Genomic DNA, 14,073 nt, shown 5'->3' on the forward strand with positions numbered 1-14,073 from the left:
CTCCTGACCTCAGGACCACCGTGGCCTCCCAAAGTGCTGGGATGATAGGCGTGAGCCATCGCGCCCGGCAAGAACCATTATTTCATTTCGGTGATAAAGACATAAGAACACTTCAGAAAAAAAATTTTTTTTTAAGATTATTTACCCAGAAGATTCAGACCCAAGTAGCCTTAGATATGAGCTCCCAGAACACTTACTATACTTGTATTTCCAGGACCCAAGTTGTAAAATATGGGTTTAAGAAAACCCATTATCGGCTCGGCGGGGTGGCTCACGCCTGTACTCCTCACTTTGGGAGGCGGATCACTAGGTCAGGAGATTGAGGCCATCCTGGCTAACAGGGTAAAACCCTGTCTCTACTAAAAATGAAAAAAAAAAAAAATTAGCCGGGCATGGTGGCGGGCGCCTGTAGTCCCAGCTACTCAGGAGGCTGAGGCAGGAGAATGGTGAGAACCTGGGAGGTGGAGCTTTCAGTGAGCTGAGATCGAGCTACTGCACTCCAGCCTGGGTGACAGAGAGAGACTCCATCTCAAAAAAAAAAAAACCCAGAAAACCCATTATCTTCTTTCAGAATACTCTTATTACACTGAGGTGAGTGAGGAAAGTTAAGTTCTATTTCATGTCCCTACCCTCTACCTTTCAACTTCCTCATTTTATTCCTATGGCCATAATCACCATACACAATAAAATGCTAGCCTGTTACACCCCCCTCACTCCCTACCTTAACCAAATCCTGGCACTTCTCTGATAAGTTACCTTTACAACTATCTCAGGTGGAGGTATACTCCCCTGTATCTCAGGTTCAAAGGCAAGGGTGCTGTTTTTCAGAATCACATTGTTCTTACATACTTTTTTCCCCTGAACACTCCTTTTAGAGACTCCTTAGTCAACTGTATCACCCTCATAACATTCACTTGCCATTATGTAGCATACTCTGTGATGAATACAGAGAATTAAAAACTAAGTAAGGCACAGTCCCTCCTGGCCAAAGGGAGGGGAATGAATAAATCAGAGAGAAAGCTACCATTAGTTGAGTGTCTGCCATATGACAAATGCCAATTCATTTAATCCTCTCACATAGAAGGAAGGTGCTATTCCCTAAATTTCAATAAGAAAACCAAGGCTGAGAAAACAGAAGAGCTGTTTACTATCACGCACCATTTCTGGGCTTCTGTTTTCAGTGCCATACAATAAGGCCAAGAGGAAACAGACTGCTTGGGTTTGAGCTTGTTTTGTCACTTGCTAGCCATGTGACTTAAGTTATTATCAACGCCTGCCTCTCTAAAAAGAGGAGAATAACAGCACCTACTTCATAATGTTGTGAAGATTAACATAAATTAAAACACAAAGCATTTTGAATAATGCCTGACAAATTGCCTCAGTGAATATTAGCTATTTATCTGCATGTTGTCTCATATTTTTTATCATTATTTCCCTCTGCATTTTGGAAGATTTCCTGGCCATTATTTTCTGGTGCCTTCCTCTTTTTCTCCCCAGCAATCATGTTTAAATTTCTAAGAATCCTTGCTTCTTTCTTGATCATTCCTTTTTTCTCCACAGCACCACGTCCTGGTTTTATCAATACAAAGCTTTCTGAAGTCTCCAAGATGACATTAACCAAAGTTTTAAAAGTTCTCCTCTATTTCCTTGAGGATCTGCTGCTGTGTTTCTCTTGGTCTTTGTCATTCACATTCTGCTTTTCCTTATATGTCAAACGATTAAACACTGTCTCCAACTTCAGTATTCTAAGCAGCAGGTCTGTTTTCAAGATAAAACAATCTCCAAAACAGAAAGGTTGGCTGGGAGCTCTGTGTATATGGGAGGCTTGCTGACTGGCACTGGCACCTGGCATTAGAGTGGGAAGCCAGCCCTAGCACAGGGACCCCTCAAAGCCATTGGAAGAGAGCTTAACCCTGGGGTCCCAAAGCCATACCCAGCAGTCCCAGTTCTTCTCAGGCAGTCTGTTCAATTTATCTCAAAAAACCTGTCCATTGTCATAGGGAGTAAGTCTGCAACAGCTGGTTAAGAGGATGGTTTACACATAGGCTTTAAATTAATTTTCATGTTTTAGCACTACCTTCTCATTTCCACCCTCCTTACTTCCAACTCCTAGCCAATAACTTTGTTGCGGTTCTGCCAGGAAAGGCGCTCCCAGCTCCACTGAGGCTTTGAAAGCTCTGGATTCTGGGCTCCAGATTCATCCACTCTAGTTCATCCATCAACCAGCTTCCAACTTCTTTATTCATTTCTACTCTGTTGGCCCTTCCAACTTCTCTTTGTCTCTTCATTGTAATGGACTTACCATTTTTAAAAAATTTCTTAATAGTCATTTTAATTGAGAGAGAGAAAATGCTAACAGCATGCTCAATTCCCTTCTTAAACTAGAAACCGAAGAAATTTTTGTTTTAGGCCAGGCACAGTGGCTCATGCCTGTAATCCCAGCTATCTGGGAGGTTGAGGTGGGAGACTCACTTGAATCTGGGAGGCAGAAGTTGCAGTGAGCCGAAATCGCACAACTGCACTCTAGCCTGGCCAACAAAGTGAGACTCAAAAAAAATTTTTTTTTAATTTTTTTTTTGTTTTGTTTTAAGGACAAAGTAGAAGTCTAGAAGTCCTTACATGCCTGCCTTTATTTATTTTTGTCAGGTAAAAATTACTAGAGTTGTAAAACAGAGCAGGAATGTGAGGCCTTTATCACCATTTGCCCTTGAGTAGATTCACACTTAAAAGCACAAGTGCCACAAACCTAAACATGGTTCTATGAGAATCTATAAATGCAGGCTTTGACTAAGGAAGATGTGGAAAAGGTTTGTAGAGGAATTTCTGCTTGAGATTAGATCTAAAAGATTAAAAGGACAGGGGAAAGTACACTCCAGGAACAAGAGAGAATCATGTTTGTAGATTACTTTGTGTGAGATCTCCCATTCAAATTGCTTTTATCAAATTATACTTCGGTAATATACTTTTGGCTTCTATCAAGGAACATTTTTTAAAAACAAGTATGCATCTGAAGACACAGATTGTAGACACTTCATTACAGCAATGCCTTCTGTATGAAGGGATCTCATCAGGATTTTTTTTTTTAAACTCATCTAATTATCAGATTTATGCATCTTCTAAGCAGTTGCCTTGTTTTTAATCTATAAATAATTATGTCCACCCACGTTTCTCTTTTTGCATTAGCTGCTAAGATAATTAAAACAAAGTTGGCCAGGCCTGGTGGCTCACGCCTGTAATCCCAGCACTCTGGGAGGCCAAGGCAGGTGGATCACCTGAGGTCAGGAGTTCGAGATCAGCCTGCCCAACCTGGTGAAACCCCACCTCTACTAAAAATATAAAAATTAGCCAGCGTGGTGGCAGGTGCCTGTAATCCCAGCTACTCCGCAGGCTGAGGCAGGAGAATCACTTGAACCCAGGGTGACAGAGGTTGCAGTGAGCTGAGATCGAGCCATTGTACTCCAGCCTGGGTGACAGAGCAAGACTCTGTCTCAAAAGCAACAACAACAGCAAAAAATAATAATAATAATAAAAGTTTATAGCTTACTTATAACATACATTTTGTTTGTTTCTGAGACAGGGTCTCATTGTCACTCCAGGTGGAGAGTGGTAGCATGATCATAGCTCACTGTATCCTCAAATTCTTGGGCTCAAGTGATTCTCCTGCTTCAGCCTCCGGAATAGTTAATACTACAGGCACATGCCACTATGCTCAGCTAATTTTTTTTTATGTTTTTGTAGAGACGGGTCTTGCTATATTTCCCAGGCTAGTTTCAAACTCCTGGACTCAAGCAATCCTTCCGCCTCGGCCTCCCCAAGTGCTGGGATTACAGGCCTGAGCCACTGTACCCAGCTTGACAGCATACATTTTTCTATTAGCTTCACTCTTGACTCTAGTTTATTTCTTACCCTGTGTTTCTTATAAGACATTTTAAGTTCTTTTGGGTGCACTGCATATTAAAAATAAATACAGGACAATAAACAATAAAAAAAGGATCTCTGTGTATCTTATATTTTTAATTTCTTATACACCACTAGGCACATTGTGGGCATGTGTTTAAGTCTCAATAAATACATGTTAATTGACTAGACAATTCAGTATAGGTTTCTATATAATGTCAAAAGGGAAAATATTTTCATTTGTAATTTTAAAAAGTTACTTAAAAATCCAGGAATCCTCTTGGTTCATATGTATACATTTCTTCTACATTCTATTTAATTATTAGAGTTTCTATAATATTTTTAAAAAACTAACCCAAGGTTTTTAAAATATAAAGATTAAACATGACATTACCACAATTCTTTGTATTTTAAAGTGACCATTTAAGCTCTCATATACAACCTCTAAGGACAAGAGCACAGAAAAATTATTACATATCCTCAAATTAGTCCTATTTTCCCCCAAAATTAATAGTTTTCCAAAAAAAAAAAAACCAAAAATAAACAAAAATAAAAACACTTAGGTTACATTTAATCTAATTAAAAATGTAAAGCTGGGCACGGTAGCTCACACCTGTAATCCCAGCACTTTGGGAGGCCCGGGCAGGCAGATCACCTGGGGTCAGGAGTTTGAGACCAGCCTGGCCAATATGGTAAAACCTCATCTCTACTAAAAATACAAAAATTAGCCATTGTGGTGGCACACACCTGTAATCCCAGCTATTCGGGAGGCTGAGCCAGGAGAATCACTTGAACCCAGCAGGGGGAGGTTGGGTAAGCCAAGATCATACCACTGTACTCCAGCCTGGGCAACAGAGACTGTCTCAAAAAATAAAATAAAACAAATTGTAAAAGCCTAAGGTGAAAACTTGATTTTATATAAGAATGATCAAAAGATCATGTATAAGAAACTTTGTATCACTACTTATCTGTTCATTTTACTCAAAAACATTTATTGAGGAATTATATAGCAGGCACTGTAAAAGTGCTAGAGATAAAAATATGGGTAAGATAGCTTTGCCCATAAAAAGCTTACCCAGTCAGTCATGCATTACTTAATGATGGGGATACATTCTAAGAAAGGCATTGTTCGACAATGTCATCATCATGCAAACATCATAGAGTGTACTCACATAAACCTCAATGGTATAGCCTACTACGCACCTAAGCTATGTTGTATAGCCTATTGCTTCTGGGCCACAAAGCAGTACAGCATGTTACTTTTTACTGTACTGAATACTGTAGGCAACTTTAAAACAATGGTGAGTACTGTGTATCTAAACACAGAAAATGCACAGTAAAAATACCGTATTATAATCTTATGGATCCACCATCTTATTTGCAGTCCATTGTTGACCAAAATGCCGTTATGTGGCACACGACTACAGTCTGCTACTGAAATGATTAAAAAGTAATGTCCTAATAACAGAAGTATATACTAGGCATTCATATCTAATAACTAATCTCTAATGATGGCCCTAAGAAATCATGCTTTCTCGTGTTCATGCCCTTACATAGATTTGTCCCATGATGAATCTGGGTTGGCCCTGTGTGAGCCCCTTGAACCAACAGATTGTGGCAGAGTGACACTGCACCAGAGACCTACACCTCAAGGATGCCTGGCAGCTCCTGCTTTTGTGTTCTTGGGAGTCATGAGCCATGACATCAAGCTACCCTGCTGGAGAGATCAGCTGAAGAAGCCTCTTGAAGAGGACCTGAGACTTAAGGCTCAGCCATCCCAGGCTCTGAGTCAAACCTCCAGATGAGTCCAACCCCACCTGCTATCTGACTACAGCTACATAAATGACAAACCACCTAGGTGATTCCAGTCAAACCACACAACTGTAAAAGATAATAAAACAGTTGTTTAAGTCACTAGGTATTCCAGTGATTTGTTCTAGAGCAACTGATAACCAAAACATGCTGTGAGAGATTAGATGAGCTAGTGTGCAATTTTGCCTATGGGTGGAATTTTTATAGAGGAGGTAAAGCCTGAAGATTATCTGAAAAGTAGTAAATAAGTGTGGAGCCCTGGCAGAAAGACTGAGAAGTACAAAGGTAAGAAGGCCTTAGAAGGCAGGCACTAAAACAAGAAAAAGGCCATCAGGAATTAGGGTTGAAACACTGAGTGGATGGAGAGGAAGAAAGAGATCAAATCACAAAGGTTTCATGTACTGCTAAAGTGTTTAAACTTCATCCTGTAGGTAAAAAGAAGTCATTAAAAGATTCAGGGGAATCATATGACGATATATCAATATTGGAGAGATCACTGTTAACACGGTGAAAGGAGAGAGTTAAGTCTAAAGGCAGCAGTTTGGTTGAAGCAATGCAGAAAAAAATGGAGAGGCAGGTAGAATTTTCAGGAATGGTCTAAAATGAACAAAAAATGTGTAGAATGGAGTGAAATGAAACTACAATTTGGAAGTAAGCCCATTAAGTCACTTCCTAGCTGACCCACAGAATCATAAGCAAGAATAAATTATTGCTTTTTGGGGGTTGCTTTATTTATAGCATTAATATGGCAAAAGCTATTGCAGGGGGATAAGAAGTATGCCTGTCTCAAAGGATTTTTCTGAAATTTAAGTGAGATCACAAAGGGGCTTAGGAACAATCTATGGCACACAGTAAGTACTCATTAAATGTCAGATATTCTTATTAATAACATGTCCATTTGCATGGGTATACAACATTACTTGGCGATGGTCCACTTGGAAATGATGGTCTGAAGCTAAGCAGAGCTTTGGAGACACAGGTTGGGGAGTCAGTGCGTAGAGCTCTCACTTTGGTTGATGGGAGAAATGATGAGAGCTGAGGACAGAATACTGAAGAACACTTACTCCGTGCCCCTTCCATCACGTTATTCTCTGTTGCCCTTTGCAACAAAACTCCTAATTGTTTATACTACCTGTCTCCAGTTCCTCACTTCCCATTTTCTCCCTAACCTACTCTAATCAGCTGAAATCACTCTTGGCAGGGTTATCAATTCCATCTTGCCAAGACTAAAAATCAACTCAAAGTCTTCATTCTACTTGACTCTCAACAGCATTTAGCATAACTGACCGCTTTCCACTTTCCGTAGTTAACATTTCCCACTTCTTTCTTGAAATGTTTTCTTTGACTTGACTTTCAGAATACCATGCTCCTTGCTTTCTCTTCTAATTCCAATGACAGCTGCCTCTCAGTTTCATTTTATGCTTTTTCTCTGCTACATCTCTACATATTCAAAGATTCCAGAGCTCATCCTTGTACCTTTCTTGTGATCTCACTTGATCTCCCGATTTAAATACCATTCACTCTTAACTTTCAAATTTATGTTCAGCAAGCTCTTCCCTAACCTCCAAATTCATATTTCTATCTACTCTATGACCCTACTTGGATGTCATAGAAGTCATCTTGGTTGTACCTTCAAAAGTATATCCAGAATTTGACCATGTCTCATCATGTCCTTTGCTATCTCTCTAGTACAAGGTACAACTCACCATCGCCTCTTGCCTAGACTACTGCAAAAGCCTCTTCATTTATCACCTTGCTGCCTATTTTACTCCAATCACTGCCAGAAAGAGTTTGTTTTTTTAAAATGTAAATCAGATCACAGCCTCCTGCCACCACCTCTACCTTCCCAACCCCATTCAAAACTCTCCAAAGGCTTTCCAAGAAATGGCAGCTGAAAAAGTCTTCGCTCAGTCTCTAAAGCCCTGCATCATCCTGTCTGGCCTATCTTTTTGATCTCATTTTCTACCACTTCCGTCTACTGTGCTCAAGGTATATTGGTTCACTCTTGTGTTCCTCCAATAGGAGATCCTTGTGCCTAAAACAAGCAATGCTTTTCCTTGCTGAGAATGTTCCTTCTCTCATAACTTGATTATTTTTCTTCAAAACATTCATCAGTACTTAACATTGTATCTTTAGTTTCCCCTTACTAGATTATGTGCTTCATGAGGGCAAGGACTTTTTCTTGTTTACTGCTGTATCCCAAACACCTACAACAGCCACTCCCTGTTTCATAAGCACCCCAAAAGGGAGGCATATAGTATTTGTCAAATAAACAACTGAAGAACATCATTTAAAGGTCAGGCAGTTCAACGTGCACAGTTTCTGTAAGGCTTCAAACTTAAGTTCATAAGCCTGTAAGTAATGTTAAATAATTCAAGTATGCTCAAACTAACCTACTCTTCCAACTTAGCAAGTACTATCAGGCATCTTTTTGTCACGTATTAGCTAACTACAACATCTATGTTACACAGCCAGCCAACACCAAATTTAGAAATCAGTCCAGATATCAATTTCAAAAAGAAAAATGACCAGAACCTGAAGGATAAATACAATGCCATGAAAATAAAACACACTGAAAATGTAAAAATGAAAAAAAAGTTTAAAAATGTAAAAAAGTTTTAAAACGTAAAAAAACCAAAAAACAAATTGCACTGTCCCACATTTCAAACACTCTAAAATTAACTTATTTTCTATTGATGGGAAAGGACTAATTAGCAGCTTCAGTGAAAATATAAAAATATGCATTTTTTCCTCTACATTCTTATACCAGTAATGTCAATATTTTTTCAAAATAAAAAATTGCCCCAAAATAGCTTTAGATTTGTGGTTCTCAAATTTAGTTTGTGTAAGTATCACTTAGGGAGAGTGTCAGAAACGCTACCAAGGTCTCACCTCCAAATATTAAGGTATATAATGAGGACGAGATCTACACATTTCATAAGGACCCCAGAAGATTATAATACAGATGGCCCAAAGATCATTTTGAAAACTACTTCTAGTCTAGAAAATCCAAATGAACTATACCCAATCCTCCTGGTGAACTTTAAACTAAAATGACCTGGATTTTAGCTTTTGAGGTTCCCTCCCCCCGCCCCCCGCTTTATAAATGTAATTGAACTAAATTACAGAAAATATCAGCAACAAAGAGAAAAGAAGAAAAAAAGGTACTTTCATCTTACTACTCCAGGTGCCTTTGCTTAGCATTTTGGTATGTTTCCTTTTATCCTTGTCTCTAGGTATATGTTTGTCCACTTCTTTTCACGTTGTAATCATGGTGCAGTTTCAAGTGCTATCCATCATATTTAGTGACCGCATTATATTTCATCAAGTGAACCTATCACTGTTTAACCATTCCCTACAGCTGACTACTTTCTCACTACTATAAATAAAGTTGTAAATATTTTTGTACACAACTTTTTTTCAGTACTTGAATGCTTCTTACATGTGGAAAGAAAATCTATAGCACCAAACTGTTTTCCAAAAGGGTTTTTACCACTATCTTTGTCAGATAACGCTGTTCAGATGTTACCTTTAAACTTTTTGGTGGGATTAATGGAAGGAAAAAATACCACTGTCTTTTAATTTGCACTTCCTAATTACCAACCAGGTAAAACATTCGTTAATTAGTTGTATTTTTTCTTTCTCTAAGTTATCTATCCTGTTCTTTATCCATTTGTTAATGGAATCTTAGTATTTGTTTCTAGTTGTGTGAACTTTACATTCATTTCCTTGTTTGATTCTGATTCAGTGTGAACCTTTGTATCTAATTCTGTCCCACCGACCTGCCTGTTTTTGCTTCAGTACTACCCAAGACTCTGCCACTTTAATAACAACACGTTCTACTCAGTCAGCTATTTAAAACCATCTTGGTATAATGAAACAGACATGGTCTTCAGTGCGAGTTAAATGTTGGTTACCTTGGGCAAGATACTTGACTCTTCTGGGCCTCAATCCCATTTGTAAAACTGGGGTAAACAATTCTTATGCCTCCTTAACAGGATGGCTGTGATTAAAAGCTAATAATGCCAAACAATCACATCTTTCCATTAGATGTCAATCTACTATCCTCAAATAACCAACAAGCAAATTCTAACATCAAAGGAGGGATGCATTTATAAGCAAATGTGACCTTGTGTGTAGAAATATGAAACAGGTAAAGCCTCACTTATCTGTTTTGGTATTTACTTTCCTGGGTCTTGACAACTAATACGTTAATGAAAAACAAAAACAGTGGCCAGGCCCAGTGGTTTCACGCTTGTAATTCCAGCACTTTGGGACGCCAAGTGGGTGTGGATCGCTTGACCCCAGGAGAGCAGCCTGGGCAACATAGTGAAACCCTCTCTCTACCAAAAATTAAAAAAAAAAAAAAATTAGCCGGGCGTGGTGGCGCGTGCCTGTAGTCCCAACTACTAGGGAGGCTGAGGTCGGAGTATCACAGCCCGGAGAGGTCGAGGCTGCAGTGAGCCATGATCGCGTTACAGCACTCCAGCCTGGCCCGCTTTCAAAAAACGCGGAGGGAAGGGGGTGACAATAACCCCAAAACATCAGTCCTGCAAGATTTTTCAACTACTCTCTTCCCCCAAACAAAAACATAAAACATCGCAAATGAGCAATCGGGACAACCTGATCTGTCCCTCTATCCTTGCCACCTGTCTAATTCTGAAGCCTGAGCGACAATCCACAATTGGAATGCGAAGCGCCTTTCAACGATAAAACGTACGCTTGCTGGATGAAGACATGAACGTTTAGTTAGCGACTGAGCCGTCGCGGCTCACAGATTTCGATTTCGACCCTCCGGAGCATCAACGGCTCCGGAGGAAACTGAGGCCCTGGGCGGGTCAGAGGAGCCCAGCCCAAGGTCATCCGCGAGTCGGGGCGGGCCGGGCCCAGGGGGACCCTCAGCCCGGCCCGCCGCGCCGCGCCGCCGCTCACCTCAGCAGTGCCAGGAAGGCGGCGGGCTCCACGTCCGGCAGCTCGATCTCGGCCGACGTGGTGGCCATGCCGCCGTTGAACATGGCGTCGAAGACAGCGCTGCCGGCCGCCAGCACGAAGCGGTGGGCGGGGATGCGCTGCGGGCCCCCGGCGGCGGCGGTACCGCGGCCCTTGCCCAGTACGAAGCGCACATCGCTTAGCAGCTCCGAGTTGAAGAGGAAAGCAAACCGCTCCTTCAGCGACGCCTTGGTCGCCTGCCAGTTGTAAAGAGGTTCCCGCTGCAGAGGGAGCAGGGGCCCCAGAGAGGACGGTGAAGGCGGCGGCGGCGACCCCGCGGGGCCCGGCTCCGCCTCAGCCCCCGACGCCTGCTCCCCAGCTGCTGCAGGCCCGAGCGAGGCCATCCTCCAGCTGCGCGGTTGCCCAGGCTAGGAACAGTACTCCACCGCCATCGCCGAGGCCGCCTCCGCCTCCGCCAGCACCGCCTCCCTGCCTTCCGGGAAAGGCGCTTCCGGGGGCCTAGCGCCTCCGCAGGCCCCTCCCTGACCGCGCGCGCCCCCGCACGCCGGGGTTGCCGCTGTGCGCGGCCGCGGGAGGTGTGACAGGACGGACTTGAGGAGGCCCAAGAGCAGGGGTGTGGGGAGCTCGTCCTAGTCTAGCGCTCCCGGAGGTGGAGCTTCTGCAGGCTGGGTGCTGCCAGGCCTGTGGGCACCCACCCCCTGGCTCAATCCTCTGGGTATCTGACTCAGTAGGTCTGGGGTAGGGCCTGAGAATTTGTAATTTTAAGATGCATAGCGGATCTGCAGGCGGCTCGCACTCCTGCCTGGGGATGAGGGGCCGCGAAACCCGTGGAAATTCCGGGAGCAGAGGTGGAAGGCTTAGAACCCCAGTGACCTCTCTCCCCAGGTCCGCAGGTCCCTTTCCCTTCTAATTCCCCCTTTGGTTCGGTGCTCCAGGCTTAAGAGACATTTCCTTTTACTGTTTCCATCCCTGTATTGAAACCCCTAGTGCTTACCCACCTTCCCTTCTAGCGCTTGTTTTCAGTCCTTGCACTGAACAAACCACTGCTTAAGCTTGAAATTTAAAAAATTAAAAATTAAAACACACACACACAATGGAAAAGTCCCTATTATCCCTTCCCAGGCAGTATTTACAATGCGGATCATCATGATCGGGGGACAGAGGCCTTCCTTCTCCCCGCTTCAGTGAGGCAGGCCCTGAGTTAAGTCAGCTATTAAAGGCAGAACATAGAAAACTCAAGAAATAGTTATTGACCAGGCACGTATAGTTGGAAACACCTATTCTTTGCAGGAAGAGCCTTGCAGATTACAAATGCCTCAACTAAATAGTATACTCCAAACCTGGGTTTCTCCTGTAAAATCACTCCACTTGTGAAACCACCAGAAGGGACTTCCAGCTGTTAGGCATTTAGAATGGTAACTTCTTTGGGAGAGGAACGTGCTCGGGAAGAGACTTAAAGCAGTACGGACTGAAATAATGGATGCAACAACCCCTTACCCAAAGCCAGCAGGCAATTCCTCAAGACAAGGGGACATCATACTACTAATGATACCATTATCACTTAAAACATCGTGATAACAAAATTAACCATATCATCAAATCATCTATACATAATTTTTTTTGAGACAGAGGCTCGCTCTGTTGCTAAGGCTGGAGTGCAGTGGCACGAAGTCCGCCTCCGGGGCTCAAGCGATTCTCCGCCTCAACCTCCAGGGTAGCTGGGATTACAGGTGCCCGCTACCACATCCAACTAATTATTTGTATTTTTAGTAGAGATAGGGTTTCACCATGTTGGCCAAGCTGCTCCCGAACCTCGTGATCTGCCCGCCTCGGCCTCCCAAAGTGTTGGGATTACAGGCGTGAGCCACCACGTCCAGTCCTATATATAATATTTAATGTATGGTTAATATTTAAGTTTCCCCACTTGTCTTTTTTTTTTGGAGGCAGAGTCTCGCTCTGTCACCCACGCTGTAGTGCAGTGGCATTATCACCGCTCACTGCAAGCTCTGCCTCCTGGGTTCATGCCATTCTCCTGCCTCAGCTTCCCAAGTAGCTGGGACTACAGGCGCCCACCACCAAGCCCTGCTAATTTTTTTTTTTTCTATTTTTAGTGTGTCCAGAGTTGATTCATTCCGGTGGGTTTGTGGTCTCGCTGACTTCAAGAATGGAGCCGAGGACCTTCACGGTGTTACAGCTCTTAAAGATGGCATGGACCCAAAGATTTATTGTGAAGAGCAAAAAAACAAAGCTTCCACAACACTGAAGTGAACCACAGCTCCTCACAGCTGCTGCCCGGGGGAGGGGTGGAGGGAGAACGGGAGTGTGAAGCAAAGCGGGTTCGGTGGCTAGCTTTTATTTCCTTATTTGTCCCCACCCATGTCCTGCTGATTGGTCCATTTTACAGAGTGCCGATTGGTCTATTTTACAGAGTGCTGATTGGTCCATTTTACAGAATGCTGACTGGTCCATTTTACAGAGTGCTGATTGGTCCATTTTACAGAATGCTGATTGGTCCATTTTACAGAGGCTGATTGGTCCATTTTACAAACTTCTAGCTACCCACAGAATGCTGATTGGTGTGTTTTTACAGAGCACTGATTGGCAGGCACATTTTACAAACCTCTTGTAAGAAAAGTTCTTCAAGTCCTCACCCAACCCTGAAGTCCAGTTGGCCTCACCTGTCATTAGTAGAGAGGGGGTTTCACCATGTTAGCCAGGATGGTCTCCATCTCCTGACCTTATGATCTGCCCACCTCAGCCTCCCCAAAGTGCTGGGATTACAGGCATGAGCCACCACGCCCCACCAAAAGTATCTTTCATAAGTGACTTTTTTTCCAATCCAGGATCAAATCAATGTTCATATATTATTGACTGTGTTGGCTTTTTTGAAAGTCCGGGGAATTGTGGAATATAATGCTCCACAATCTGGATTTGCCTGGTGGATTCTATATGATTCATGGTTAGATTCCAGGTTAAACATTTTAGGCAAGAATATGCTGGTGATGTTAAATACTTCATTGCCTCACTTCAGAAAACGTATGCTATCCCACTGTGGGTGATGCTAAGCTTGATGACCTGGTGAGGCTGTGACTGTCAGATCTCTCCAATGTGAGGGTGCATGATTCTTATGTAATAAGTAATCCATGAGGGTGAAACTCTGAGACTGTTTGACCTGTTTCCCCAAAAAGCTTTCACCTACTGATTTCAGCATCCACTGATGATTCAGAAAATTAATTCACTTACTACTTTTAATCCCAGGTATTCTAATGCAGGCCTTCCAGAGATCACACTCTACAGTATACTATAGTAGCTAGTTTAAAAGGAAACCAGATTTAAAAACATAGAATTGGACATAAGAAAGGATATATAAACACAATTATGGAGTTAAAAAATATGAGTAATTCCATTAGTGGC

General features: G+C 42.5%; 1 protein-coding gene across 2 annotated transcripts in view; it reads right to left on the reverse strand.

The window, feature by feature from the left end:
* The window catches only part of BTBD1 (BTB domain containing 1), a 55,780-nt gene extending 44,460 nt beyond the window's left edge, over positions 1-11,320 (reverse strand). For both annotated transcript variants that reach the window (XM_033189153.1, XM_033189154.1), the window contains exon 1: positions 10,642-11,320. In XM_033189153.1, coding sequence (XP_033045044.1) covers positions 10,642-11,042 — 401 coding nt within the window. In that variant the 5' untranslated portion in view covers positions 11,043-11,320. The remainder of the gene's footprint in view (positions 1-10,641) is intronic.
* Positions 11,321-14,073: the final 2,753 nt, after the last annotated feature.

Source organism: Trachypithecus francoisi, unplaced genomic scaffold (genome assembly GCF_009764315.1).
Source record: "Trachypithecus francoisi isolate TF-2019V2 unplaced genomic scaffold, Tfra_2.0 Lachesis_group3, whole genome shotgun sequence".
Lineage (NCBI taxonomy): Eukaryota > Metazoa > Chordata > Mammalia > Primates > Cercopithecidae > Trachypithecus > Trachypithecus francoisi.